Source organism: Phyllobates terribilis, unplaced genomic scaffold (genome assembly GCF_046119375.1).
Source record: "Phyllobates terribilis strain yellow unplaced genomic scaffold, ASM4611937v1 Scaffold_8__6_contigs__length_399053987, whole genome shotgun sequence".
Taxonomy (NCBI): Eukaryota; Metazoa; Chordata; class Amphibia; order Anura; family Dendrobatidae; genus Phyllobates; species Phyllobates terribilis.
In genome coordinates this window covers 130,331,645-130,358,295 of record NW_027362768.1, presented here as the reverse complement: position 1 = coordinate 130,358,295, position 26,651 = coordinate 130,331,645, and the positions used below count along the sequence as shown (strand labels likewise).

Here is a 26,651-nt window from a genome sequence, read left to right as displayed (position 1 = left end):
ATTTTCCCCTTTCTTCTTCTTTTTAAGAGTGACCGCTGTTATGATAGGCTACAAGCACTAAGGAAAGACAGGAGATCTGTCCCTACAATAGAACTAAGCTAGATCCCTACGATGTAACGGGGAACCTGATCTTGCAATCAGACCCGCTAAAGTCCTCAGCTAGTCTGAACGAAGACCTATAGATATGAGGGAGGGATCCCTACAAGAACTAGGGACTGGGAGAAAGATGGACACCTCCTAGCAGAAATTGTAGCAGTAAAAAGACAAACACACAACATAGAACATAAAGGTCAAAAGACCTAGCTAAACTGACTGAGAAAGGTTACAAAGCACCTGGCTAGCTTAAGAGTAGAAATTACAATGAAGTCCAGCATGGCCAGAAGGGCGGAGCAGGATTAAATAGGCAAAAAGGTCATGTGACCAGCAAAATAGAAAAAACCTAACAGGAGAGTTCTAACAGTACCCCCTCTTCTAAGAGGATCCTCCAGATCCCCTAGGCCCAGGCTTATCCAGAAACCTCTTGTGAAACGCTCTGACAAGTCTGGAAGCAGAAACATCATCCGCCCTCACCCATGAGTTATCCTCGGGACCGAAACCCTTCCAAGCGACGAGATACTGCAAACTCCCCCTATACCATCTAGAATTAAGGATGCGGGAAATTTCATATTCCCCGTCCTCCACCACCGGAGGAACAGTGGCAGTGGCGTCTCTATCTGATACATCAGCTTTTACATTCTTAGTACCCGGGACGTAAGTAACGGAAAAATTAAACCGCGAAAAAAAAAGTGCCCACCTAGCCTGACTGGCATTCAAGCGCTTGGCAGCATCAAGATAGATCAGATTTTTATGATCAGTGAAAACCTTCCAAGAGATGACGCCAGTGTTCAAATGCGAGTTTAATAGCCAGCGATTCCCGATAACAAATATCGTAATTAAATTCAGTCTCAGAAAAAATTTTTGAAAAAAAGGCACAGGGATGTACTCCATCCTTGTTTTCCTGAGACAACACCGCACCGACCCCCACAGAAGAAGCATCAACCTCAACCAAAAACGGCTTAGTCACATCAGGCTGCATAAGGATGGGGGCAGAGCTGAACCTCTCCTTTAGAAACACAAACGCTTCAATGGCCTCAGTAGTCCACTGAACCGTATTAGCACCTTTCCTGGTGAGATCGGTCAGTGGTTTAACAATAATAGAAAAATTTTTAATGAATTTTCTGTAATAATTGGCGAAACCCAAAAACCTCTGTATCGATTTCAAACCAATAGGCCTAGGCCATTCCTGCACAGCTTGAACTTTCACCGAGTCCATCTCAAAGCCCTCGCTGGAGATAATGTAGCCCAAAAAACTAATTCTCTGTACAGCGAACTCACATTTCTCCAGCTTAGCAAAAAGCGAATTGTCCATTAATAACTGTAATACCTCACTTATGCTCCGCCAATGAGACTCCTGATCAGGCGAATAAATCAAAATGTCATCCAAATACACAACCACATTTTTGCCGATCAAAGGTCTAAGGATGTCATTAATAAGATTCTGAAAAAATGCTGGTGCATTGGTAAGACCAAAAGGCATAACCAGATTCTCAAAATGACCCACAGGAGTGTTAAAAGCAGTCTTCCATTCATCACCCTACTTCATGCGCAACAAATTGTATGCCCCCCGGAGATCAATTTTAGAGAACCACTTGGCCCCCACTAACTGGTTAAACAAATCAGGAATCAATGGCAGTGGGTAGGGATTACGTACAGTAATTTTATTAATCTCGCGAAAGTCCAGACAAGGACGTAAACCGCCGTCCTTTTTTTAACAAAAAAAAATCCAACAGCCACAGGTGACTTAGAGGGTCTGATATGACCGGCGGCCAAGCTCGTCTCTATGTATTCCTCCAAAGCCTTTCTCTCAGGAATAGTAAGATTACATAAACGACTTTTAGGAAGAGTCGCTCCAGGGACAAATTCAATGGTACAATCATAGTCTCTATGGGGAGGCAAAATTTGCGACTCCTCCTCAGAAAAAACTTTCCAAAAATCCTGAATAGGTACAGGTAATTCCCCTTTATCCAAAGCAGCAATGCGCCCGTTACAACACTTGTCATAGCACTTCGGGCTCCAGGACTTAATTTCATTAGTAGACCAATCCAGTACAGGATTGTGCAATTTTAACCAGGGTAACCCCAAAATTACTGGAGAAGGCAAATTATTTAATACTACCAAATCCAAATTTTCTTGGTGAATACCATTAATAGTGAGAGGAAATTCATAAACCTTGTGAGTAACACATTTCAAGGGAGAGCCATCGACAGAAACTACGGCAATAGGGGATGACAAAGGTTTGGGTTTTAATTTAAGTTTTTCCAAGAATCCCCCATCAATCACATTCAGCGTAGAACCACAATCCACAAATACCCGAAATTCAATTAATTCTTCCTGAGCTGCAGTAGTAGCAGAAAGGAATACCCCCTTAGTGTTTAAACAGGCTATACAGGCGTAACTGACCTTTTTTTTTTTTTTTTCTTTGTTCATAGGAAGCACACAGTTCTTAATGAAATGGTCAGATTTTCCGCAATAAAAGCACAAACCTTCAGAAAACCAGCGGTCTTTTTCCTGAGAGCGGGGTGACATTGCCCCAATCTCCATCGGCTCTCCAATGTCTGTACAGACCCTCTCAAGACTAGGAGCTGACATGGCAAAGGATTTACTCTCATTAACCCTTGCACGCAGTCTCCTGTCCACCCGTATAGCTAATTGCATTGCCTCCTGCAAGTTTCCAGGTGTAGGATAAGCAATAAGCAGATCCTTAACCCTTTCACCTAGCCCAGCAAGAAACAAACTTTTGAGGGCTGAATCGTTCCACCCCACCTGAGCAGACCACCGACGGAAGGGAGTACAATAATTTTCCACATTACCTGATCCCTGTCTCAAAAGTCTCAATTCCGTCTCAGCTGATGAGACACGATCAGGATCATCATACAACAACCCCAAAGCAGAAAAAAAACTATCCACTGATCTAAAGCACGGATCACAAGGTTGGAGAGAAAAGGCCCATCCCTGAGGTTCTTTGCGCAAAAGTGACATTATGAACCCTATTCGCTGTGATTCATCACCAGAGGATCTGGGTCTCAAACAAAAATACAATAAACAAGCATTTTTAAAGGAAGAAAAATCTTGTTGTTCACCAAAAAATAAATCAGGCAATCGTACCTTTGGCTCCACAAAATGCGCTCCAGAACAGCTACTCACGTGTTGTTGGAGCTCGGCCACCTCCAGAGAGAGTCCCTGCAGGCGTTGAGCCAAATCCTGAACCGACACCATGATGGAAACTGGAGGTCTTTCCTTAGAGATATTTTTGGGCTGGACTTACTGTTATGATAGGCTACAAGCACTAAGGAAAGACAGGAGATCTGTCCCTACCATAGGACTAAGCTAGATCCCTACGATGTAACGGGGAACCTGATCCTGCAATCAGACCCGCTAATGTCCTCAGCTAGTCTGAACGAAGACCTATAGATGTGAGGGAGGGATCCCTACAAGAACTAGGGACTGGGAGAAAGATGGACACCTCCTAGCAGAAATTGTAGCAGTAAAAAGACAAACACACAACATAGAACATAAAGGTCAAAAGACCTAGCTAAACTGACTGAGAAAGGTTACAAAGCACCTGGCTAGCTTAAGAGTAGAAATTACAATGAAGTCCAGCATGGCCAGAAGGGCGGTGCAGGATTAAATAGGCAAAAAGGTAATGTGACCAGCAAAATAGAAAAAACCTAACAGGAGAGTTCTAACAACCCCAGGGTACGGGCCCCGGAGCCGGCCACCGCGACATCTCCCAAAACCAACAACAAGGCCCGGGCGCCGAGTCGTTTCCCCATCACCCTGGGCGCGTCACCGCGATCTTTATTATTTGGGTTTTCTCCATTCTGGTAGTGCATTAGTTCTGAAAACCTTGGCAGATAAACATTGTTGCCCTTTTTTTGCTTTTTTTTTATATATACTCTTAAGGAGAAGCTTGTAGGCGATGAATTCATAAAAGGATTGTTTATTAGTCGCTTACAAAGTCAATGCTTTTCGAAGTTATCATAACTTCTTCCTCAGGACATAACTTTATTATCTATGGAAGAGCCGCAGACAGACAACCATCTCAACCGGCTGCCTATCTCCAGGGGACAAAACGATCAGCAGTCTGAAATCGTACATGACCAATCGACATCTTACTTGATGATCATTCGGTCAACACCCTCATACACATTAGAAAATCGACTGAACCAGTCAATATCGGTGGGTTCGAACGACTTTAGTCTAATGTGTATGGGGATCTTAAGACTCTTGTGCCCCGTTAATCCAACCTCAACTGTGTAGTGTATCTCTCCCATCCTCACTTATCTGACTCCCCTGTGCCATCCCCTTCACTCGCTATCCATATACCAGAGAATGCAGTTCAATAAAATGACTTACAAAGACGTCTATAAGTTGCCCCCTTCCTGGTACATCTCTGACCAAACCTCTCACTATCTGCCCACACCTAAACTTTACTCCTCAGAGAACTATCTCCAAGAATTAAACATCGCATCACCCATTGTCTGGAACACACTTTCAACTTTGCTAGACAGACTTCCTGCCACCTTGGAAGCTTTCAAAGGAAATCGAAACTCCACCACTCCAGAAATTAATAGAGCAAATCAATAGTCCTTGATATGTGCCCTTATAGGATTTTTCCACTTTTAGGCCACATTCATACGTTCAGTATTTGGTCAGCATTTTACATCAATATTTGTAAGCCAAAATCAGGAGTGGAACAATCACAGGATAGAAACATGTCACCACTTCTGTATTTATCACCCACTCCTGGTTTTGGCTTACAAATACTGATGTAAAATACTGACCAAATAGTGAAAGTGTGAACTTTGACTTAGCTCCTCTCAGCTGAATTACTCCCAAAGACCAAATCAAAGTTAAATGTGCATGGAAAAGCTAAACGGTGCAAAAATTGTAATGAAACCAAATTAAAAAAAGATTTGTAACATAAATGCATGCATTTAAGTAAAAAAATGTCCCAAAAGGTGGGCAAAGAGCCTTTTTAGAAACTTTCTATTGGTTGGAAAGTTTCTAATCTGCTGCCCGGTTGTCCTACTGTTAGTACCTGATGAAGGTGCTGAAACGCGTTGGATGCAATAATGTATCATTCTTGATTCCTCAGCTCCTTAATATTCCGCACCATTTGACCTGCATCTTCATTACTCTCTACTATTAATTGCCTTGTTGTCATGGCTTGCACAAACTTCCTATACTTGCCAACAGTCCTGGTTTCACAAGGACAATCCTGAAAACTGGGATGGGAAAGATGTATAGTTTAGTAAAACCATTCTCCAAAGTGGCTATTTAAGGGGTATTCCTGAGCTTTCGGTGGCATTTGTGGGTGGCACTGCGATGGCAGAAGGGAGTTATATGTCCCAGATTTTGTTTTCTGAAAACGGGTAAATATCTCCCCTAGTAAAGGATAGTGGGCTATGAAGGGATGGCACCCCACTGGAAAATTATAGACACTTTTTGGGTGCAAAACAAAAAGTACAAGAATTATTTATTGCGCCACTCAATAACTTAGCGACAGCCACTTATAATGGTACAAAAGCCTCTCCAGGAGGTGGGGGAATTGTCATTAGTACTGTGCTTCTGAATGTATTTATGGCTAATACGATGCTCAGGTAACGATATGCAACCACTTGCTCCCTCAGACAACAGTCTCCTTCAGACTAAACATTCTTTATAGCCCATTTTCCTATGACTGACCCATTTGAAGGGTTCAAGAGTCACACAACAGGTTTTTTGGCCTCCACATTTCCTCAAATCATCCACTCCATTTGCTTCAACATTTCTATTGAGGATAGTTCCTACTAACAGACACTAAAGTAATGAAGGTATACCAGGTAGTTCACCTTTCATGAAGCCAAAGAACAGATTTTTTTACCAGCACTGAGCTTCAGAATTCTCCTCCATAACAGAAGTCTTCATAAATAAAAAGAAAACTCAGCAACCCAGAACTCAGTCCCTCAAGCACCAAAGCATCATCAATACTTGCCAGCCAAACCCTTGATTGACAGCAGTTCCTCTTAACTCTCCAATACACATGCACATCCAGTTTAACTGGTCTTGCATGAGTTTTTAATGATGAGAGGAGCGAGTGGCGCAGCGTAACACATTGACCAGTATGTTTCTGTACCGGGAAGACGAAGATACCCAGCATAACCTACTATGCATCTATAACGCTCTTCACAAGCAATGTGCTGCCGTTTGAAACCGTAATGCACAAACCTCTGTCATGTAATGCAGAAGAAACAGCACAGCATTGTTGCTGCTACCCTTTGTATATATGTTCTAACCTTAGTAAACAAGACTTTATTTTTGCAAAGCTGTCTGTTTTTTTCATCATAAAGTTAAAGGAGTCCGGTGCTGCACAAGGTGTGAGGTGTGTTAGAACGTATCCTGAAGGGACCCCTAAGTAAGGTGTTTAGGGGTGTGGAGTTAGTTCTTGGCCAAATTCCCCCCTTACAGTGTGCATTAGCCCTAACACTGCATGGAGTTAATTCTTGGCCGAATTCTCCCCTTACAGTGTGCATTAGCCCTAACACTGCACGGAGTTAATTCTTGGCCGAATTCCCCCCTTACAGTGTGCATGAGCCCTAACACTGCACGGAGTTAATTCTTGGCTGAATTCCCCCCTTACAGTGTGCACGAGCCCTAACACTGCATGGAGTTAATTCTTGGCCGAATTCTCCCCTTACAGTGTGCATTAGCCCTAACACTGCATGGAGTTAATTCTTGGCCGAATTCCCCCCTTACAGTGTGCATTAGCCCTAACACTGCACGGAGTTAATTCTTGGCCGAATTCCCCCCTTACAGTGTGCACGAGCCCTAACACTGCATGGAGTTAATTCTTGGCCGAATTCTCCCCTTACAGTGTGCATTAGCCCTAACACTGCATGGAGTTAATTCTTGGCCGAATTCCCCCCTTACAGTGTGCATTAGCCCTAACACTGCACGGAGTTAATTCTTGGCTGAATTCCCCCCTTACAGTGTGCACGAGCCCTAACACTGCATTGAGTTAATTCTTGGCCGAATTCTCCCCTTACAGTGTGCATGAGCCCTAACACTGCACGGAGTTAATTCTTGGCCGAATTCCCCCCTTACAGTGCATGAGCCCTAACACTGCACGGAGTTAATTCTTGGCCGAATTCCCCCCTTACAGTGCATGAGCCCTAACACTGCACGGAGTTAATTCTTGGCCGAATTCCCCCCTTACAGTGTGCATTAACCCAGGGCCGGCGTCAGCACCCGGCGTACCCGGGCAAGTGCCGGGGCCCTGGAAAATCAGAGGGGCCCAGCCGCCCACTCACTGTCGGGGCCCACCGCCCACTCACTGTTGGGGCCCACTGCCCACTCACTGTCGGGGCCCACCGCCCACTTACTGTCGGGGACCACCGCCCACTCACTGTCGGGGCCCTGGCCGCTTCCTCGGCACCTGTTCAGTGTCGCAGGCGCTGCTTGATTGCCGGCACTCCCCCCAGACACGGCCGCGCGCTGTGCGGCTGTGTCTGCTAGTAATGACGTGGCAGGGTCGACGGCACTGCACCTTTAATTGTGCTTGTGTGTCGCCCCTGCCGCATCATTACTAGCAGACACAGCCGCACAGCGTGCGGCCGTGTCTGGGGGGAGTGCCGGCAATCAAACACCGTCAGAGGTCCTACACAGATGGGGGGGAGCGGCCCGGACCCGACCGCAAGTGGGCCCCTCTGATGGTCCAGGACCATGATGGCTGTGACACGCCGGGGGCCCTGCACTGCCCCATACCTGAGGAGCTGCTGGACAGGACACCGGACCGGGGACAGGTGAGTGAGGCTTCCCCAATCCCCATATTAAAAATATTTGTAATGGGTCTGTGTGAGTGCATGTATGTGAATGTCAGTGTGTATAACTGTGTATATATATTTGTCTGTTTTATCTATGTCTTTAAGAATTTGTGTAAAAATGTGTGTATGTCTGTATGTGTATATGTCTGCGTACCGTGTGTGCGTGTATATGTCTGCGTACCGTGTGTGCGTGTATATGTCTGCGTACCGTGTGTGTGCATATGTCTGCGTACCGTGTGTGTGCGTGCATATGTCTGCGTACCGTGTGTGCGTGCATATGTCTGCGTACCGTGTGTGCGTGTGCGTGTCTGCGTACCGTGTGTGTGTGCATATGTCTGCGTACCGTGTGTGCGTGCATATGTCTGCGTACCGTGTGTGCGTGTGCGTGTCTGCGTGCGCACGTCTGCGTACCGTGTGTGTGCGCATGTCTGCATATGTGAAGGATGAGGTGGCAGGCTGGGCCCTGTGTACTATATATATATATATATATATATATATATATATATATATTACAGTACAGACCAAACAGTGCCAATACTTTTGTCCACCCCCTTTTTTAGGTTTGGTGTGGAATTATATCCAATTTGGCTTTAGGACAATTCTTTTTGTGTTTTTTCATTGAAGAAAAATTAAATGAAGATAATAATACCAAAGAATTTGTGATTGCAATCATTCTCAGGAAGAAACTGAGTATTATCTGACAGAATTGCAGGGGTGCCAATACTTTTGGTCACCACTGTATGTATATATATATTTATATATACTGTATGTGTGAGTGTGTATATATATATATATATATATATATACTGTATGTATATATATATACAGTACAGACCAAAAGTTTGGACACACCTTCTCATTTAAATATTTTTCTGTATTTTCATGACTTTGAAAATTGTACATTCACACTGAAGGCATCAAAACTATGAATTAACACATGTGGAATTATATACTTAACAAAAAAGTGTGAAACAACTGAAAATATGTCTTATATTCTAGGGTCTTCACAGTAGCCACCTTTTGCTTTGATGACTGCTTTGCACACTCTTGGCATTCTCTTGATGAGCTTCAAGAGGTAGTCACCGGAAATGGTCTTCACTTCACAGGTGTGCCCTGTCAGGTTTAATAAGTGGGATTTCTTACCTTATAAATGGGGTTGGGACCATCAGTTGTGTTGTGCAGAAGTCTGGTGGATACACAGCTGATAGTCCTACTGAATAGACTGTTAGAATTTGTATTATGGCAAGAAAAAAGCAGCTAAGTAAAGAAAAACGAGTGGCCATCATTACTTTAAGAAATGAAGGTCAGTCAGAAAAATTGGGCAAACTTTGAAAGTGTCCCCAAGTGCAGTTGCAAAAACCATCAAGCGCTACAAAGAAACTGGCTCACATGAGGACCGCCCCAGAAAAGGAAGACCAAGAGTCACCTCTGCTTCTGAGGATAAGTTTATCCGAGTCACCAGCCTCAGAAATCGCAGGTTAACAGCAGCTCAGATTAGAGACCAGGTCAATGCCACACAGAGTTCTAGCAGCAGACACATCTCTACAACAACTGTTAAGAGGAGACTTTGTGCAGCAGGCCTTCATGGTAAAATAGCTGCTAGGAAACCACTGCTAAGGACAGGCAACAAGCAGAAGAGACTTGTTTGGGCTAAAGAACGCAAGGAATGGACATTAGACCAGTGGAAATCTGTGCTTTGGTCTGATGAGTCCAAATTTGAGATCTTTGGTTCCAACCACCGTGTCTTTGTGCGACGCAGAAAAGGTGAACGGATGGACTCTACATGCCTGGTTCCCACCGTGAAGCATGGAGGAGGAGGTGTGACGGTGTGGGGGGGCTATGCTGGTGACACTGTTGGAGATTTATTCAAAATTGAAGGCATACTGAACCAGCATGGCTACCACAGCAGCTTGCAGCGGCATGCTATTCCATCCGTTTGCGTTTAGTTGGACCATCATTTATTTTTCAACAGGACAATGACCCCAAACACACCTCCAGGCTGTGTAAGGGCTATTTGACCAAGAGGGAGAGTGATGGGGGGCTACGCCAGATGACCTGGCCTCCACAGTCACCAGACCTGAACCCAATCGAGATGGTTTGGGGTGAGCTGGACCGCAGAGTGAAGGCAAAAGGGCCAACAAGTGCTAAGCATCTCTGGGAACTCCTTCAAGATTGTTGGAAGACCATTTCCGGTGACTACCTCTTGAAGTTCATCAAGAGAATGCCAAGAGTGTGCAAAGCAGTCATCAAAGCAAAAGGTGGCTACTGCGAAGAACCTAGAATATAAGACATATTTTCAGTTGTTTCACACTTTTTTGTTAAGTATATAATTCCACATGTGTTAATTCATAGTTTTGATGCCTTCAGTGTGAATGTACAATTTTCATAGTCAGGAAAATACAGAAAAATCTTAAAATGAGAAGGTGTGTCCAAACTTTTGGTCTGTACTGTATATATATATATATTTCTCCGCCGTATCTGTGCATCATGAATCGTGGTATGCGTTAAAGGGGCCCACTGAGACTCTTTCGCCCAGGGCCCAGAAAAACCTGGAGCCGGCCCTGCATTAACCCTAACACTGCACGGAGTTAATTCTTGGCCGAATTTCCCCCTTACAGTGTGCATGAGCCCTAACACTACACAGAGCTAGTTCTTGGCCAAATTCCCCCCTTACAGTGCATGAGCCCTAACACTGCACGGAGTTAATTCTTGGCCGAATTCCCCCCTTACAGTGCATGAGCCCTAACACTGCACGGAGTTAATTCTTGGTCGAATTCCCCCCTTACAGTGTGCATTAACCCTAACACTGCACGGAGTTAATTCTTGGTCGAATTCCCCGCTTACAGTGTGCATGAGCCCTAACACTGCACGGAGTTAATTCTTGGCCGAATTTCCCCCTTACAGTGTGCATGAGCCCTAACACTACACAGAGCTAGTTCTTGGCCAAATTCCCCCCTTACAGTGTGCATAAGCCCTAACACTGCACTCAGCTCTTTTTTGGCAAACACTCTAAGACTGCAAGATCCGCCTAAAAAGAGATCAATTACAGGGGAGAAGTTGCATCTGACACATGAATGAATCCCACGTGACCAGGACCAAAGGGTAAATCGGTTCCTATTCTCTCTCTGGCACTGCCTAGCACTTGGTTTGCCAGTGTCTCTTCCATTCACAATACATATGATATTTTGGACAGTCTTAAAAAAACAATACACACTAAACAGGAAAAGAGCAAACATGGCACAACAAAGTTCCGATCATAATGTGCCATAAATTCTAGCAAATAAGAGAACATTAAGTTAAAGCACCATAACATGTGTAAAGAGGGGGACGAACTTACAAATTTAAAAAAAAAAAAATACGAGGGGAGTCGCCCCAAAATTATCACTTTATTATAGCAAACCTTACAGTTTTTAAACATATTTGTTGATTTAATTATCCTTCCAATTTCAAAATTTGCATATTCCGCAAACCAGCCACACGCCTTGCACTATGAAGCATAGCATGCTGCTATTGAGAAATAGATTGGTGCAGACACACACAGTGATAAGGGGCTAACGCACGGTTAAGCCTACTACTCCGCAGCCTACACACGCTCAATGAACTGTCTAGGCTTGCAACTCAACTCTACAGGATCTCGCGCAATAAAAATCTATCACACCAGAAGTAATGTATTTGGTTTATTTTTTTGTGCTTTATTACTGGGATTGTTATATATTTATTTACAAGTATAAACCTTTTTTTTTACCTTAAATTACGGAGCTCCATTATTTCAAAATACCGTGCTATTATGTAATGCTGAAAACCCAAGGTAAGACTGCAGCAATTTCCCCCACGCAGGGATTGCTTTCCTTGCTGGGTTTTTATAATGCAAAGTAGCCAGGTCACTTAGAGATGCAAACACTCAGTATAATGATACGTGCTTAGGACTGAGTGGGATACTGTAGAATGGAAAACGGTAAAGTTGGTATCAAATGACAAGAAATGGAATATTTTGCTGGTTGATTGATGTTTTCTTTTCAATAAATGGAATTGAAATCAGATTATCCCTTGACAATAGATACTACTGTGGATCAATGAGGCTCATCTACTAATCTAGAGCAGCATTTACACAATGCAAACTTAACGTGGGTTTACACCACTCGGCTTACTGCATTAAAAGGAATCTGTCAGCAGTTTTTTCTATGTAATATGACAGCAGCATGACACAGGGGCAGAGACCCTGATTCCAGTGATGTATTACTTAGTTTACTGGGTGCAGCAGTTGTGATAGAATCACAGTTTTATCTGCTGCAGATTTAGCAGAGCTTGGAATGCTGAGCTCTGTATAACCCCGCCCACACCACTGATTAGCAGTTTTCTGTGTACACAGTATGACATAAAGCTGCTAATCATTGGAGGGGTGCGGTTGGACTAGGAGGCACTAGACACCTAGTCTTCTAGTGATAATTTATAAGAGTGGCACCAGTTGGACGATAAATTTTACATTTTATAGACTGTTTGGATCCTAAGTAGTCATGAGCGAGTATGTTCTGTTAACCTTTTCGGCGAGCATGCTCGGGTGCTCGCCGAGTTTCTTCAGCGTGCTCAGGTGTTATGTTTGAGTCGCTCAGTGTGCATGATTTGCGACGGTTTGACAGCTTTAATACATGTGAGGAATGCCTAAGAAACAGGTATTCCTCACATGTATTAAAGCTGTCAAACAGTCGCAAATCATGTTCACGGAGTGACTCAAACATAACACCCGAGCACGCTGAAGATACTCGAGAAACACCCGAGCATGCTCGTAAATCTCAAGTAACGAGCATGCTCGCTAATGACTAATCCTAAGCAGTGCCCCTTTCCAGCTAAGGAATACTACATCCGATTTTTGACTTTTTGAGTGAGGTGCAATCAGTATTTTGTAAATATTAAAAAAAACCTCTGAAACCAAATGAGACAATTTGTGCTGGAATGCAACAAAATTTGTCACAGTTTCCTGCAATGGTGCACTAACAATAGCGTGTGCTTGAATGTTTCTGAACCAAAGTTCCCTAGAACCCTGGCGTTACCTGCCACCTAGTAAGAAATTCCTCGGCAGAAAGCTCCACTTTAAAGATTGTCTGTCATCTATCATGACGTGTCTTTTTAGGTAATAATCATGTTTCCCATGAAATAACAGTTGTTGAGTTATGGTGCATCTTTTCTGTATTTTCTCGAATACCGTTCAATTTTTAAGTGGGGTGTTCCCTTAGACATTCGAGAACTATCAGCTCTGATTGGTTAGTGTCAAATTGTTTATGGACACAGCGCCAACTAGTAACACACATTTCTGAGAGGATTGGAACAAGAAAAAAGCTCCAGTATATAGTTATATTATGGGAATACAGACATATCAGAAGAGGTTTTCCAAACTACGGTATTCTAGGTTGACCTTTAGCTAATTCGAAGGTCCTTGGTGAACACTATACTCTACAAAGTTACTCCTTTCTTTCTTTGTTTGCTCTTACTTTGCATGTCTCTAATTATTTTGAGCTGCAAGTAATGCATATTGTGATAGATTTGACCCAATGCTATATTATAACTTATAAGGCATTATAGGATGCAATGGGCTTCAACATGTGTCCTGAGGAGTTACCTTATGGTAAAAATATTGGAAACCAGTATAATAGATGATGCCTTGTGTGATGGATTCACCTTTTCAGCTAGATGTGCCAGAAAAAGTAAAATCTAATGGCTAAAGCAGAAAAGATTGTATAGCCCATTTCATCCAGCCAGCACAATATTTACTAGTATTTCCTAAAAAACATTTTAGAAACAATTTATAATAAATGTCCCGTCACATGCCACTACATCCTCCAATTGTACCATCATTCCTAGAACAATCACAACTTTTAGTCATGATAATGAGTTACAGTCAATATAAAAAGTCTACACACCCCTGTTATTATGCCTGGTTTTGTCATGAAAAAGAGAAATGATACCAAGAAAAATCATTTTCCACCTTTAATAACACCCATAATCTGTATAAATCTACGTAACAAGCTCTTCTAGTAGAATTTTACTAACTTTTTCTTAATTGTACTTTAGAGGAAAAGTCATGGTCCATAAACAGCCTACAATACATCACAGGGATCTCATTGTTGAAAGTCATCAGTCAGGAAAAGGGTGCAAAAAAATTTGCAAGGCATTAGATATACCATGGAAAACCTTTCAGATGGTCATCATTGCTTTAAGTTTGGCACAACAGTAACATTACCTAGAACTGGACATCCCTCAAATATTGATGAAAAGGCAAGGAGGTTCCAGGAGGCTGCCAAGAGACCTACACCAACATTAAAGGAGATGCAGCAACTTCTGGCAAGTACTGATTGAATGCTGTAACAACAATCTCCCGTATTCTTCATATGTCTGGCCTGTGGGGTAGGGTGGCAAAACATCCAAGTCTTGGCTATGTTTTGCCAAAACCAACATTAAGTCTGTCAAAGCGTGTGGGAAAACATGTTATGGCCTGAGGAGATCAAGATTTAAGTTTTTGGCCATAATTCCAAAACTTATGTTTGGCACAAAGCCAATACTGCACGTGACCAAAAGAACACCATACCCACAGTGAAGCTTGGTGGAGACTTATTATTTTATTAAAGTCTGGTGATAGCAGATTCTATGTTACAGTTGATTAATTCAGATTGCATACACATTCTTGGTCTTCCTGGATAAATTTAACTATTTAAGTATCTTACAATATAACATTTTATTTGATAATCCCAAATGCCTTGTTTCCTTGTAGATATGTGAGTAAAATAATTTTCCCAAAGTATAATATACTAAGGGTTTAGACTTACCCAGACAGGACACCAAGAACTAGATTCAGGACAAAGAAGGATCCAATAATAATTAGAGGAATGAAATACAGCCAATTCCAAGTGGGTCCTAAGGCATCATTGGTCTACAAAGTAAAGAAAAAATATAAGATAACTCAATAATATATGTAGACATTATCTGTGAAAGATTAAGATTTGATAAGGAGCTATCTATATAAGAGTAGTGGTGGTATTTTAGTGTGGTCCCGGTTGCTTCTTTCATCTTCACGCAGTCATATTCAAGATCAGTCTTAGGACCGCTAGCTCCATAAACTTCTTAAAAAGTATTGGTGCATCAACAATTCAGCCACTGGGGCTACATTTTGTATGATTTGTCTTACCACTTAAAGGTCTATGCATCTTAAATGGGTTTTTTAGTATCTTAGTATCTTAAGGAAACAGACCATAAAGAGGAAATAGTATACAAAAAGAACAGTATTAGACTCTCCAGTTTAGTCTTCTACTCCAATAGTCCCTAACACTTTCTGAATACTACCTGTGGTGAAGTTGTGACGTCACTTTCTATGTAATTGCTGCTGTCAGTGGCATCAGCAGTCATGCATCTCACATGCAAGCATCACCACTGTGGCCAGTGATTATCTGGAGTGGTCACATGGATGACATGTCATAACTACAGAAAGTAATCAGAAATGGTGGTTGTGGGGACTATAAAGTAGAGACTAGAAGGAAACACAAGGGTTGGGTATTTGTCTCTTCTTAATTTTATACCATATCCTTCTTCTGGCCAGATTTCTTATAATACTGGATATATATACAAAGTAAATTTTCAATACTCTACTCTACTTTATGGTAGGACAGCCGGAAATATCACACATGCGCTTGACGTGCCGGTGGTCTAACCATGAAGTGGGGTGTGGTTGATATCAATTGTACAATCTACTTCATGGTAGGACTGCATGTATTAGATTTTCGGGGGAACTAGTCTGGAGGAAAGGGACATCTTGCCAGACTAGTCCTGGTTCATTTACATATGACAAGATGCAGAATAAAAGAGCTTTATAAAACACAGAAATGTTTGACTATAACTTCAAAAACTTTATTATATCGCTGTTATCCGCATATAAAACTATAATGGTAGTTTCCAATGCATTGAGGTTGGACAGGTTCACTTTAATTCAATCTCCATTCACTTTGCATAATTGACAGCTCCTCAGTGTCCTCCCTGCGGCTGAGATCTCACACTGCTCAGTACAAGTTGAAGTTGTCAATCACTTGGTGGGCGAATAATAAATACATTTGAACTGATGAGCTCTCATAATCTATATCTGGACTAAAACGCTCATCTTAATATCAGGATTGCATAGCCATTGTGGCATGGATTTTCAAAGTAAATACACCAGTCTCATCAGGTCTAAGCGATCTAATTAATAATCGATGCAGCTTTGTGTTGTGAAATCTGGTGACAGATCTGCTTTACACCTACGACTCTGTATTGTCCTGCCATTCTGAACATAAGGCCTCTACAGATTCACATGTGTCATTGAAGTGTGTGTATATAGATTGACCATATCTACAAATACAAAATGCAAAACATCATTAATGATATCAGAAACTTTCAAAAATTATAACTTCAGACTGCTAAAATAATTAGCCAACCTGCAGGATTAGAGGATACAATAAAGAGAAAGTTCACATTAATTAACGGCTAATTCAAATGTCATCGAGGACTTTAGGATCCTTTTATATTTGAAGGCATTTGCATTTACGTTCAGACCAAGCATTAAGAAGATGTGTCAGCCTATTGCAGCTACATGTCTGTACTTCAGTAGCCAAAGTGGCACGAGTCCCCTTTATTAATGTAAGTGTGTACTCCCAAAAACTCTCCCCACCAATCAGGACAGTGATTGACATGCTGCAAAATCCTAAATGTAGGCTTAGCCGCCTGGATAGGTGATGAATGCTATGTTGGTGGGGATCGGACCACTGAGACTACACCAAAAGTCACAATGTTGGATCGGCTGTACTTGTCTTCTTCTATTACTGCCAATGTCTTTGAATAGGGTGGAGCAGTGCATGTGTAAGGAGATGGACATATTGCCCTTCTCCTTGAATGAAGACATCAGTGCTGGGTATAATGTGATGTGCAATCTGAATAATGTCCTGTGTCTTGTGTATGTCTTGTGTATGTTTTTCTAGGTAATGTAAGATATTATAATGTATAGTAATGTGATGCATGAAAGACATAGGTTAGGACTTAGGACATAAGGTAGTGTTTGCATAGAATGTAGGTGAAAGGGTATGTTTACCCAGCAACAGACTGCAGGGTCAGGGAGAGAGTTAATGTTGGGACCAGCCCACAGGGGGAGGGCTTGGTGCTAGGACAAGTGACCTGCTTCCTGAAGTTAGTCAGATAGGAGTTAAGCCCCCGTCTCACATAGCGAGATCGTTAGCGAGATCGCTGCAGTGTCACGGTTTTGGTGACGCAACAGCGACCTCACCAGCGATGTCGCTATGTGTGACACTTTGCAGCGATCAGGCCCCTGCTGTGAGGTCGCTGATCGCTACAAAGTGTCCTGGACCATTTCTTGGTCGTTGCCCTCCCGCTGGTCAGCACACATCGCTGTGTGTGACCAGCGGGAGCAGCGATCAGGCTGGTAACCATGATAAACATCGGGTTACTAGGGGCACACGTGCCCCTAGTAACCCGTTGTTTATCAGGGTTACGAGCCTGCTAAAGTGAGCGGTAACCTCCCGCTCACCGTAGCAGAGTGGTAACCATGATAAACAACGGGTTACTAGGTGCGCGTGTGCCCCTAGTAACCCGATGTTTATCATGGTTACCAGCCTGCTCCTGCTTCAGCAGGCTGGTAACCAGAGCAGAACATCATGGAAAGATTCTTTCCACGATGTTGCTGCTCCCCTGATCGTTGGTGAGCCTGCCTGTTTGACAGCTCACCAGCGACCACATAGCGACGCAGCAATAATCCCTGACAGGTCGTATCGTTGTCAGGATCGTTGCAGCGTCTCTAAGTATGACGGGGCCTTTAGAGTCTGAAGAAGTGACAAGTGTGCAGTGCTGCCATTTGGGTGAACTACAGCAAAGGAGACGAAGGGACAATGAGGTAGCACGACCAGGAACTGACAGAAGAGACAGAGTGGTCTAACACCTTAAAGGGGTCCTTGGATAGGATGATTTGTCACAAGAAACCCTGAGCTTGATAAATGCGAAGGTACGGAGCTAAAGAGGACGAGACTGTGGAACTGGTGAGGATCCCGAGTGGTAGATCCAGGGCGTCCATAGCGATAGGATGCGGAGCTTCTGGGTGGGTGTAGAGAAGCTCAATGAACAGTACTGTGGCGACAAGCTAGGCTGTGATGAAGTAGGGCAAAACAGTGTGCTATAACGACCCTGGAGTAGACTACAGTGGAAGGAAACAATGTCAGTGAAAAGGCTTCTTGCTGTGAATGAAAAGCGCTTAAGACTGTGTACCCGCTATCCCTTGTACATAACCCTCATCAAGTTCAATAAAGTTCCCATGTTTGAAAAGAAGTCTCATTTACTAATCTGTGGAACTCATGGTCCTAGCCAGCCAATGGCATTGGCTATCGGTGACCTTCATGGGCACAAGGCCCTCACAACACTAACACCCAGCCAGGACCCACAATTGTCTGTAACGTGCCGGGGTGTCGGACACATGACACTCGCCTGTGGCTACCACCCTAGGCAGCCTTAAACATATTTGAAAGGGTATTCTCAAGTTTGAAATTTCTTCCCTATTCAACGGATAAGGGATACATTTGATGGGGTTCTGACTGCCGTGGCCCCCAGTGATCTCAAGAACTGGACCTCCAAAGTCCAAAGAGCCCTGGCTGAATGGAGTGGTGGTCGATTGCTCCATTCAGTCTTAATGGGAGTGCCAGAGATTGACGAGTGTTGTGCTCAGCTGATTTTCGGCACTGTCATTAGAATAAAGGAGCGGCAGTGCATATGATCCATCTCTCCTTCATTCGGCCAGGACTTTTCAGTGCTCCAGTATTCGGGATCGCTGGGTGGCTCGGCAGTCACACCCCTAGCGATTGTAAAGTTATCCTTTTCCATTTGATAGGGGATAACTTTCAAACTTGAGAATAACCCTTTAAAGGCAGCCTGCAGAACAGGTTGTCAATCAATATGCCGGGGAGTGGTTACTGCGCACTCACTCTATAGTGAGCAGTGACTGTTAGGTTATGTTTAGGGATGGGTGAACTGGTGGAAGTTTGGGTTCTGATTAGTGTTGAGCGAGCACTAAAATGCTCGGGTGCTCGAAGCTCGGGCCGAGCTCGCCGTGATACTCGGGTGCTCGACCCGAGCAACGAGCCCAATGTTAGTCTATGGGAGACTCGAGCATTTTTGCGGTGGCACCCCCGGCAGTCTTTTAAAAGCCTAACAAGTGCCCAAAACGATAGTTACAGTGCTCAAATGACATGGGGACAGCATGGGGATCGCCCCAGGAAGCATTTCTGACCCCCAGGTCACTGCTGTCAACAACGTGGTCAGAGGTATTAAGCCACTTTTACGGGCTCACAATAAAACGTTCAAAAACGAAAGTGAAACTTTTTTCCTGTGAAATATGTTAAGGAACATCCTTTCCAGGGAAAAGACTTGTGTATAAGTTAAAATAAATGACCAAAAACAAAAATACTCCTCCACACCTTCGGCTATGTTCACAAGTAGCATTTTTTATGCGCTTTTGCACTTTTGTATTGCTTTCAACTATGACAAATGCATTCAACTATGCATTCAACTATGACAAATGTAATTTTAGCATTTTACAACCTTATCTGGCCATGTGCTGTGTGACACATGCATAAAGTGCTGAAAAGACATGGGAACAGCATGGGGAAGACCCCTGGAACCATCTCTGACTCCCAGGTCACTGTCTAAAAGTGTGCCCATCATAAGTGATCCTTGCCACATCAGAAGATGCAGACTTGCAACTATCCCCATGCAAGTTCTAGTCCCAGGGCAGTGTTCAATTGTACCTCCCCCATTCCTTGCAATACAAGCGCAAGTATGCAGCCTGCCACCCACCCACCCCCAGGCTGCAATACCATACTGCTTGCTTGCTTGAACTTGAAATTGGGCCTTTTAGGCATGTGGAGGCGGAATCTGGCCACCACGTCATGGCTGTGTTGGCGGCCTGGAATCCATACTCAGTCCCCAGCCGCCTGGCGGCCGGGTGTCCATACTCGGTCCCCAGCCACTCCGCGGCCGGGTGTCCACACACGGTCCCCAGCCGCCTTGGGGCAGCCGGGTGTCCATAAACGGTCCCCAGCCGCCCCTATTTCTCCTTGGAACATCCCCCCACACACTTTTCTTAGCCCGGCCTGCTTTAGGCAGCATTGGACGAGCCCACCAGAGAACCAGACTCCTCCGGTGGGCCCTGACTTCTCCATCGGTGGAGTTGAGAGTGCCAAGGTGAGGAGCATGATGATGATGACAGAAGTTAGCATCTGCTATGTTTTCTTTTAATGCAAGTGTAAGTGTGCAGCCTGCCACCCACCCACCCCCAGACTGCAATTCCATACTGCTAGCTTGCACTTGAAATGGGGCCTTTTAGTTTGGAGGAGGCCGAAGCTGGCCACTACCTCATGGCTGCTTCGGCAGCGAGGTATCCATACTCAGTCCCCAGCCGCCCCTATTTGTCCTGGTGTGCCTTATACATAACATTAAGCGCGTATACCAAAACTTTACCTGTGCCCTCCCCAGTGCATTTAGTGGGAAGGAGAGCCTATTCCGCTGTAGTGTGTGCATGCCAAACCCCTGTTCATGGTACATGCGAAGATGCCTCCCACCTTGCACCTGTCGTTGCAGACTTGCAACTATCCCCATTCAAGTCCTTGTCCCAGGGCAGTGTTCAATTGTACCTCTCCCATTCCTTGCAATGCAAGCGCAAGTATGCAGCCTGCCACCCACCCACCCCCAAGCTGCAATACCATACTGCTTCCTTGCTTGCACTTTAAATTGAGCCTTTTAGGCATGTGGAGGCGGAATCTGGCCACCACGCCATGGCTGTGTCGGCGGCCTGGTATCCATACTCAGTCCCCAGCCGCCTGGTGGCCGGGTGTCCCCGCTTGCTCCCCAGCCTCCAGGGGGTGGCCAGGTGTCCATACTCGGTCCCCAGCCACCCCTATTTGTCCCGGTAACCTTTCCCACACTTTTCTTAGCCTGGCCTGCTTTAGGGCAGCATTGGCCGAGCCCACCGGACTATCAGACTCCTCCGGTAGGCCCTGGCTTCTCCATCAGGGGAGTTGAGAGTGCCAAGGTGAGGAGCATGATGAGGATGATAGAAGTTAGCATCTTCTTTGTTTTGTTGTAATGCAAGCGCATGTATGTAGTAGCGGCTAGGCCTGAGGTGGTCAGCATTTTGGCGCATATCCTACCTCCTCTGAGGATTGCTGGATGTTTTCCTGCTACTATCCAAGTTCTATGACTCCCGTTAAAACAAAGCTTCAGGTGATAAATGATGGATGAGGTAGTGGCAAAGGAGAAAGAGCAGGAGGAACAGGGACCATTCACATCAATATCAGGCCAGTCAACCAGATATGTCTTGTAGGATATGTTTCTGTAACAAAAGGAGCAGTTCGGCTACACAGTTATAGGGCATACAGTGAGTGCAATGCCTACCAAAAATTTCGAGGCACTCCAATGCCCCTTGGAAATGACATGGAGGTCAGAGGGCGTTAACTAAACCATTTTTTCCATTTATAGCAACTGGGTCTCCTGTGCACTGTTGGCCTAAGCAGTGAATGGAAGGCTTTCCAAAAATTATGAGGAACTGCAATGCCCCTTACAAGAGCCATGTGTGGCACCCCAGGGGTCTGGTCACCACAGTAATAGAGATATTACGTCGGAGAGCAAGTGGGAGGTTTCCTGGTCAGGATCCCTTAAACATGCAACATCCTCCTGCCCCAGTCCTGGGAGGGGAGAATTCTGCCCTTATAAACTGGATCTGGGGCGGGGTTGAGTGAGTCAGAGAACAGAGAACAGTCAGAGTCAGAGTGAGAGCAAGGGAAAGTAACAGCAAGGAGCTCTGTAGGAGCTAGGAGCTAAAGACCAGGGGCTGGAAGCTGAGCAGAGCTCGCCCTGGCAGAAGACAATAGGAACCGGACACAGGCGTCCGAGGCTGTGAGGACTTATATATCCAGCAGCAGAAACCAGCCGGCAGGGGATTTCAGGTCCTCTGGCCATAGAAGCCCGGAGGCTCAGTCACAAGCAAGGGACCAGCACCGCCGTCGTGGAGCGGAGGCTAACAGAAGGCCCCAAGTCACCAGCCATACGGGTGAGCACTACACGGTACACTCAGGGACGTGGGCTACTTCTAGCCGCTTACAGCAAGGTAGCCAGGAAGAGTGCAGACAGACGGGGAGGCCTACAACTCCACCTGGCCAGGGGAACTCCTGCTTGCTCACAGACTGACCAGGCCTCTTATGCAAGCCAGTACTCTAAGGGTCTATGTTATGCACACGCCCGGGCTAGAGCGGCGTGTGCATGTGATTGGTAGTGATTCCACTGGACCGTGCCGGAGAGTGAATGCCTGGAGGGGCGTAACTAAGTATCTGCCCGATCCGACCAGGGTGGCACGACGGCATACGACGCCAGAGCACCAAGGAGGAACCGAGCAGAGGGACCAGGTGCTACTCCAGGACAGACCCCGGACACGGCTGTTGACCCACACAGGGGAATACAGGAACAGACTGGTAGACTGGCACACAGACTGGAATGCAGGCAGGCGGGTATGCAGGCAGGCGGGTATGCAGGCAGGCAGGCAGGCAGGCGGGTAAAGGTAGGCACAGCTAGAGTGCAGACAGGGAGGCACTAGCAAGTAGGAACACAGGCGGGATAGGACCCAGTACACACCGGGATTCAGGAACAATACAGGCAGAGGGGTACAGGCAAGCACAACTAGAGAGCAGAAGACTGAGCAGGGAGGACAGAGCTCTGTTCACACTGAACAGACAGGAAGGGAAAGGCAGAGCCAGACACCCACAGGGTACTTGCAGTGAAGTAGCGAGTGGACCACAAACTCACAAACGGGAGTACAGAGACAACGGGCAGGAGTTAGGTACAAGTTCAGACTCTGCAGAAAAAGGAAGGGAACGGGCATAGAGGCAAAACAGGTAAAGGATAGGAGAGAGTTCAGACTGGAACTGAGTGTACGGAGGAGACCGACACTGCAGCGGGATACAGGAGCGGGTCTGGGAATACTGCCCCCAGAGAGGCGGAACGAACAGGCAAGGAGCGTGTTCAGACAGGAAAGACTAAAGAACACAGAAAGGACTTAGTTCAGACACGGGAACTAATACCGTAAAGCAGGAGACATACAGGACACAGTTCAGACACGGGAGCTGACACCGCAAGGCAGGAGACATACAGGACTTAGTTCAGACACGGGAACTAATACCGTAAAGCAGGAGACCTACAGGACACAGTTCAGACACGGGAGCTGACACCGCAAGGCAGGAGACATACAGGACTTAGTTCAGACACGGGAACTAATACCGTAAAGCAGGAGACATACAGGACACAGTTCAGACACGGGAGCTGACACCGCAAGGCAGGAGACATACAGGACTAGTTCAGACAGGCCTGGAAATACAGCCTCCAGGAAAGGCGGACAGGGAAACAGGAACGGGACCTGGCAACTTCAGAGTGCAAGCACACACTGAAAGAAACACATATGCACAGGCAGGGATAGAAGGGAGCTGCTGAGCTATATACCAAGAGACAGACAGCGATAGGCTGAGGACGCACAAGGGGTGTGACCCACAGCAGGTACAAAAGGCAGGAAGTGATCGGGCGCCGCCCTTAAGCAGCAGAAACAGACACAGACACAAACAAGACAGCATGGAGGGAAGCCAGAGAGACATTCTGGACAGGAGATCAAGAGCGCGCTCCTGCACAGTGGGAGATGGACCACTATGCAAGGACGCCGCCAGGTATGTTACAGTACCTCCCCCCTTACGCCCCCTCTTCTTCAGGCCTGCCAGAATCTTCCGCAGGGAATTCGAGGACCAGTCGTTCACTGGGTTGGAGGGGGACAGAGACTTGAGGGTAATCTCTGCTTCGAGGTACATCTTGTCAAGCTCACAGGAAGAAAAAGACGGGTTATCAGGTACAAGAAATAGGAAAGTCTCTGTCCATTCACCACCAGGTGGCACCCCGAAGGGTTCTAAACACAACTGGAGGTCCTCCGCCTGGTCGGAGGGGTGTAGAGACTCGGGAGTAACTTCTGCTTCGGAGAACACTAGGTCGGACTCACTGGAGGAAGCAGGCGAAGTATCAGGTACAGGAAATAGGAAAGTCTCTGTCCATTCACCACCAGGTGGCACCCCGAAGGGTTCTAAACACGACTGGAGGTCCTCCGCCTGGTCGGAGGGGTGTAGAGACTCGGGAGTAACTTCTGCTTCGGAGAACACTAGGTCGGACTCACTGGAGGAAGCAGGCGAGGTATCAGGTACAGGAAATAGGAAAGTCTCTGTCCATTCACCACCAGGTGGCACCCCGAAGGGTTCTAAACACAACTGGAGGTCCTCCGCCTGGTCGGAGGGGTGTAGAGACTCGGGAGTAACTTCTGCTTCGGAGAACACTAGGTCGGACTCACTGGAGGAAGCAGGCGAGGTATCAGGTACAGGAAATAGGAAAGTCTCTGTCCATTCACCACCAGGTGGCACCCCGAAGGGTTCAAAACACAACTGGAGGTCCTCCGCCTGGTCGGAGGGGTATAGAGACTCGGGAGTAACCTCTGCTTCAGAGTACACTAGGTTGGACTCACTGGAGGAAGCAGGCGAGGTATCAGGTACAGGAAATAGGAAAGTCTCAGTCCATTCACCACCAGGTGGCACCCCGAAGGGTTCTAAACACAACTGGAGGTCCTCCGCCTGGTCGGAGGGGTGTAGAGACTCGGGAGTAACCTCTGCTTCGGAGTACACCAGGTTGGACTCACTGGACGAAGCGAGCGAGGTATCAGGTACAGAGTATAGGAGAGTCTCTGTCCTTTCGTTACCAGGTAGCACCCCGAAGGGTTCAGGAGGTCTCAGGGAGGACAGACCCAGGCGTGACTGCTTGCCTCTAAGTCTAGCACGTCTGGACTGCCTCTTGAGGTTGGGAGAAGTATTCCGGAAAGCGTAGTCACCCTGTGAGGATTCTGGGTGGGCAGTAGTCTCATTGGGCTGGAGAACTATTACGCTACCCACACACATTACCCATTGGGGCTGCTCCGGGATATTGGGAAGTGAAGCTTCAGCAGGAGCCTCCGGGTTAGGATCATCGAAGACCATTAGAAAGGCCACCAGGAAGGCCATTAGGTCCCGGAGGATCGGATCCTGTGTCTCATATAGGGGGTTGATCCATTCCAAGGCATCCCCCGCCAGGTAAGACATAATAAAGGCCACTTTAGCCCAATCGGAAGGAAAATAAAGAGGGTAGGCCTTAAAGTGTAGCATGCATTGCTCCACAAATGCACGACACTGTCTTGGATCCCCATAGTAACGTGGCGGATCCGCAGGAACGAGAGCTGATAGATCCATCTGGACGAGTGAGTAATTCGCCTGGAACTCAGCTAAGGGAAAAAAAATTTATTTATTTATTTTAATGCAAGTCTTCGCTGGAAACTTCTCAGAGAGCGAAGGCCGTGGGGCTCAACGGGAACCATGGCCTGTGCATGCTGTTATGCACACGCCCGGGCTAGAGCGGCGTGTGCATGTGATTGGTAGTGATTCCACTGGACCGTGCCGGAGAGTGAATGCCTGGAGGGGCGTAACTAAGTATCTGCCCGATCCGACCAGGGTGGCACGACGGCATACGACGCCAGAGCACCAAGGAGGAACCGAGCAGAGGGACCAGGTGCTACTCCAGGACAGACCCCGGACACGGCTGTTGACCCACACAGGGGAATACAGGAACAGACTGGTAGACTGGCACACAGACTGGAATGCAGGCAGGCGGGTATGCAGGCAGGCGGGTATGCAGGCAGGCAGGCAGGCAGGCGGGTAAAGGTAGGCACAGCTAGAGTGCAGACAGGGAGGCACTAGCAAGTAGGAACACAGGCGGGATAGGACCCAGTACACACCGGGATTCAGGAACAATACAGGCAGAGGGGTACAGGCAAGCACAACTAGAGAGCAGAAGACTGAGCAGGGAGGACAGAGCTCTGTTCACACTGAACAGACAGGAAGGGAAAGGCAGAGCCAGACACCCACAGGGTACTTGCAGTGAAGTAGCGAGTGGACCACAAACTCACAAACGGGAGTACAGAGACAACGGGCAGGAGTTAGGTACAAGTTCAGACTCTGCAGAAAAAGGAAGGGAACGGGCATAGAGGCAAAACAGGTAAAGGATAGGAGAGAGTTCAGACTGGAACTGAGTGTACGGAGGAGACCGACACTGCAGCGGGATACAGGAGCGGGTCTGGGAATACTGCCCCCAGAGAGGCGGAACGAACAGGCAAGGAGCGTGTTCAGACAGGAAAGACTAAAGAACACAGAAAGGACTTAGTTCAGACACGGGAACTAATACCGTAAAGCAGGAGACATACAGGACTTAGTTCAGACACGGGAACTAATACCGTAAAGCAGGAGACATACAGGACACAGTTCAGACACGGGAGCTGACACCGCAAGGCAGGAGACATACAGGACTTAGTTCAGACACGGGAACTAATACCGTAAAGCAGGAGACCTACAGGACACAGTTCAGACACGGGAGCTGACACCGCAAGGCAGGAGACATACAGGACTTAGTTCAGACACGGGAACTAATACCGTAAAGCAGGAGACATACAGGACACAGTTCAGACACGGGAGCTGACACCGCAAGGCAGGAGACATACAGGACTAGTTCAGACAGGCCTGGAAATACAGCCTCCAGGAAAGGCGGACAGGGAAACAGGAACGGGACCTGGCAACTTCA

At 46.2% G+C, this 26,651-nt stretch overlaps 1 protein-coding gene across 7 annotated transcripts in view; it reads right to left on the bottom strand.

Annotated features, from left to right (window-relative positions):
• Positions 1 to 26,651, bottom strand: part of CACNA1E (calcium voltage-gated channel subunit alpha1 E) — a 1,192,401-nt gene that overhangs the window by 158,358 nt on the left and 1,007,392 nt on the right. For all 7 annotated transcript variants that reach the window (XM_073643295.1, XM_073643291.1, XM_073643293.1 and 4 more), the window contains one exon: positions 14,723 to 14,826. In XM_073643295.1, coding sequence (XP_073499396.1) covers positions 14,723 to 14,826 — 104 coding nt within the window. The remainder of the gene's footprint in view (positions 1 to 14,722; positions 14,827 to 26,651) is intronic.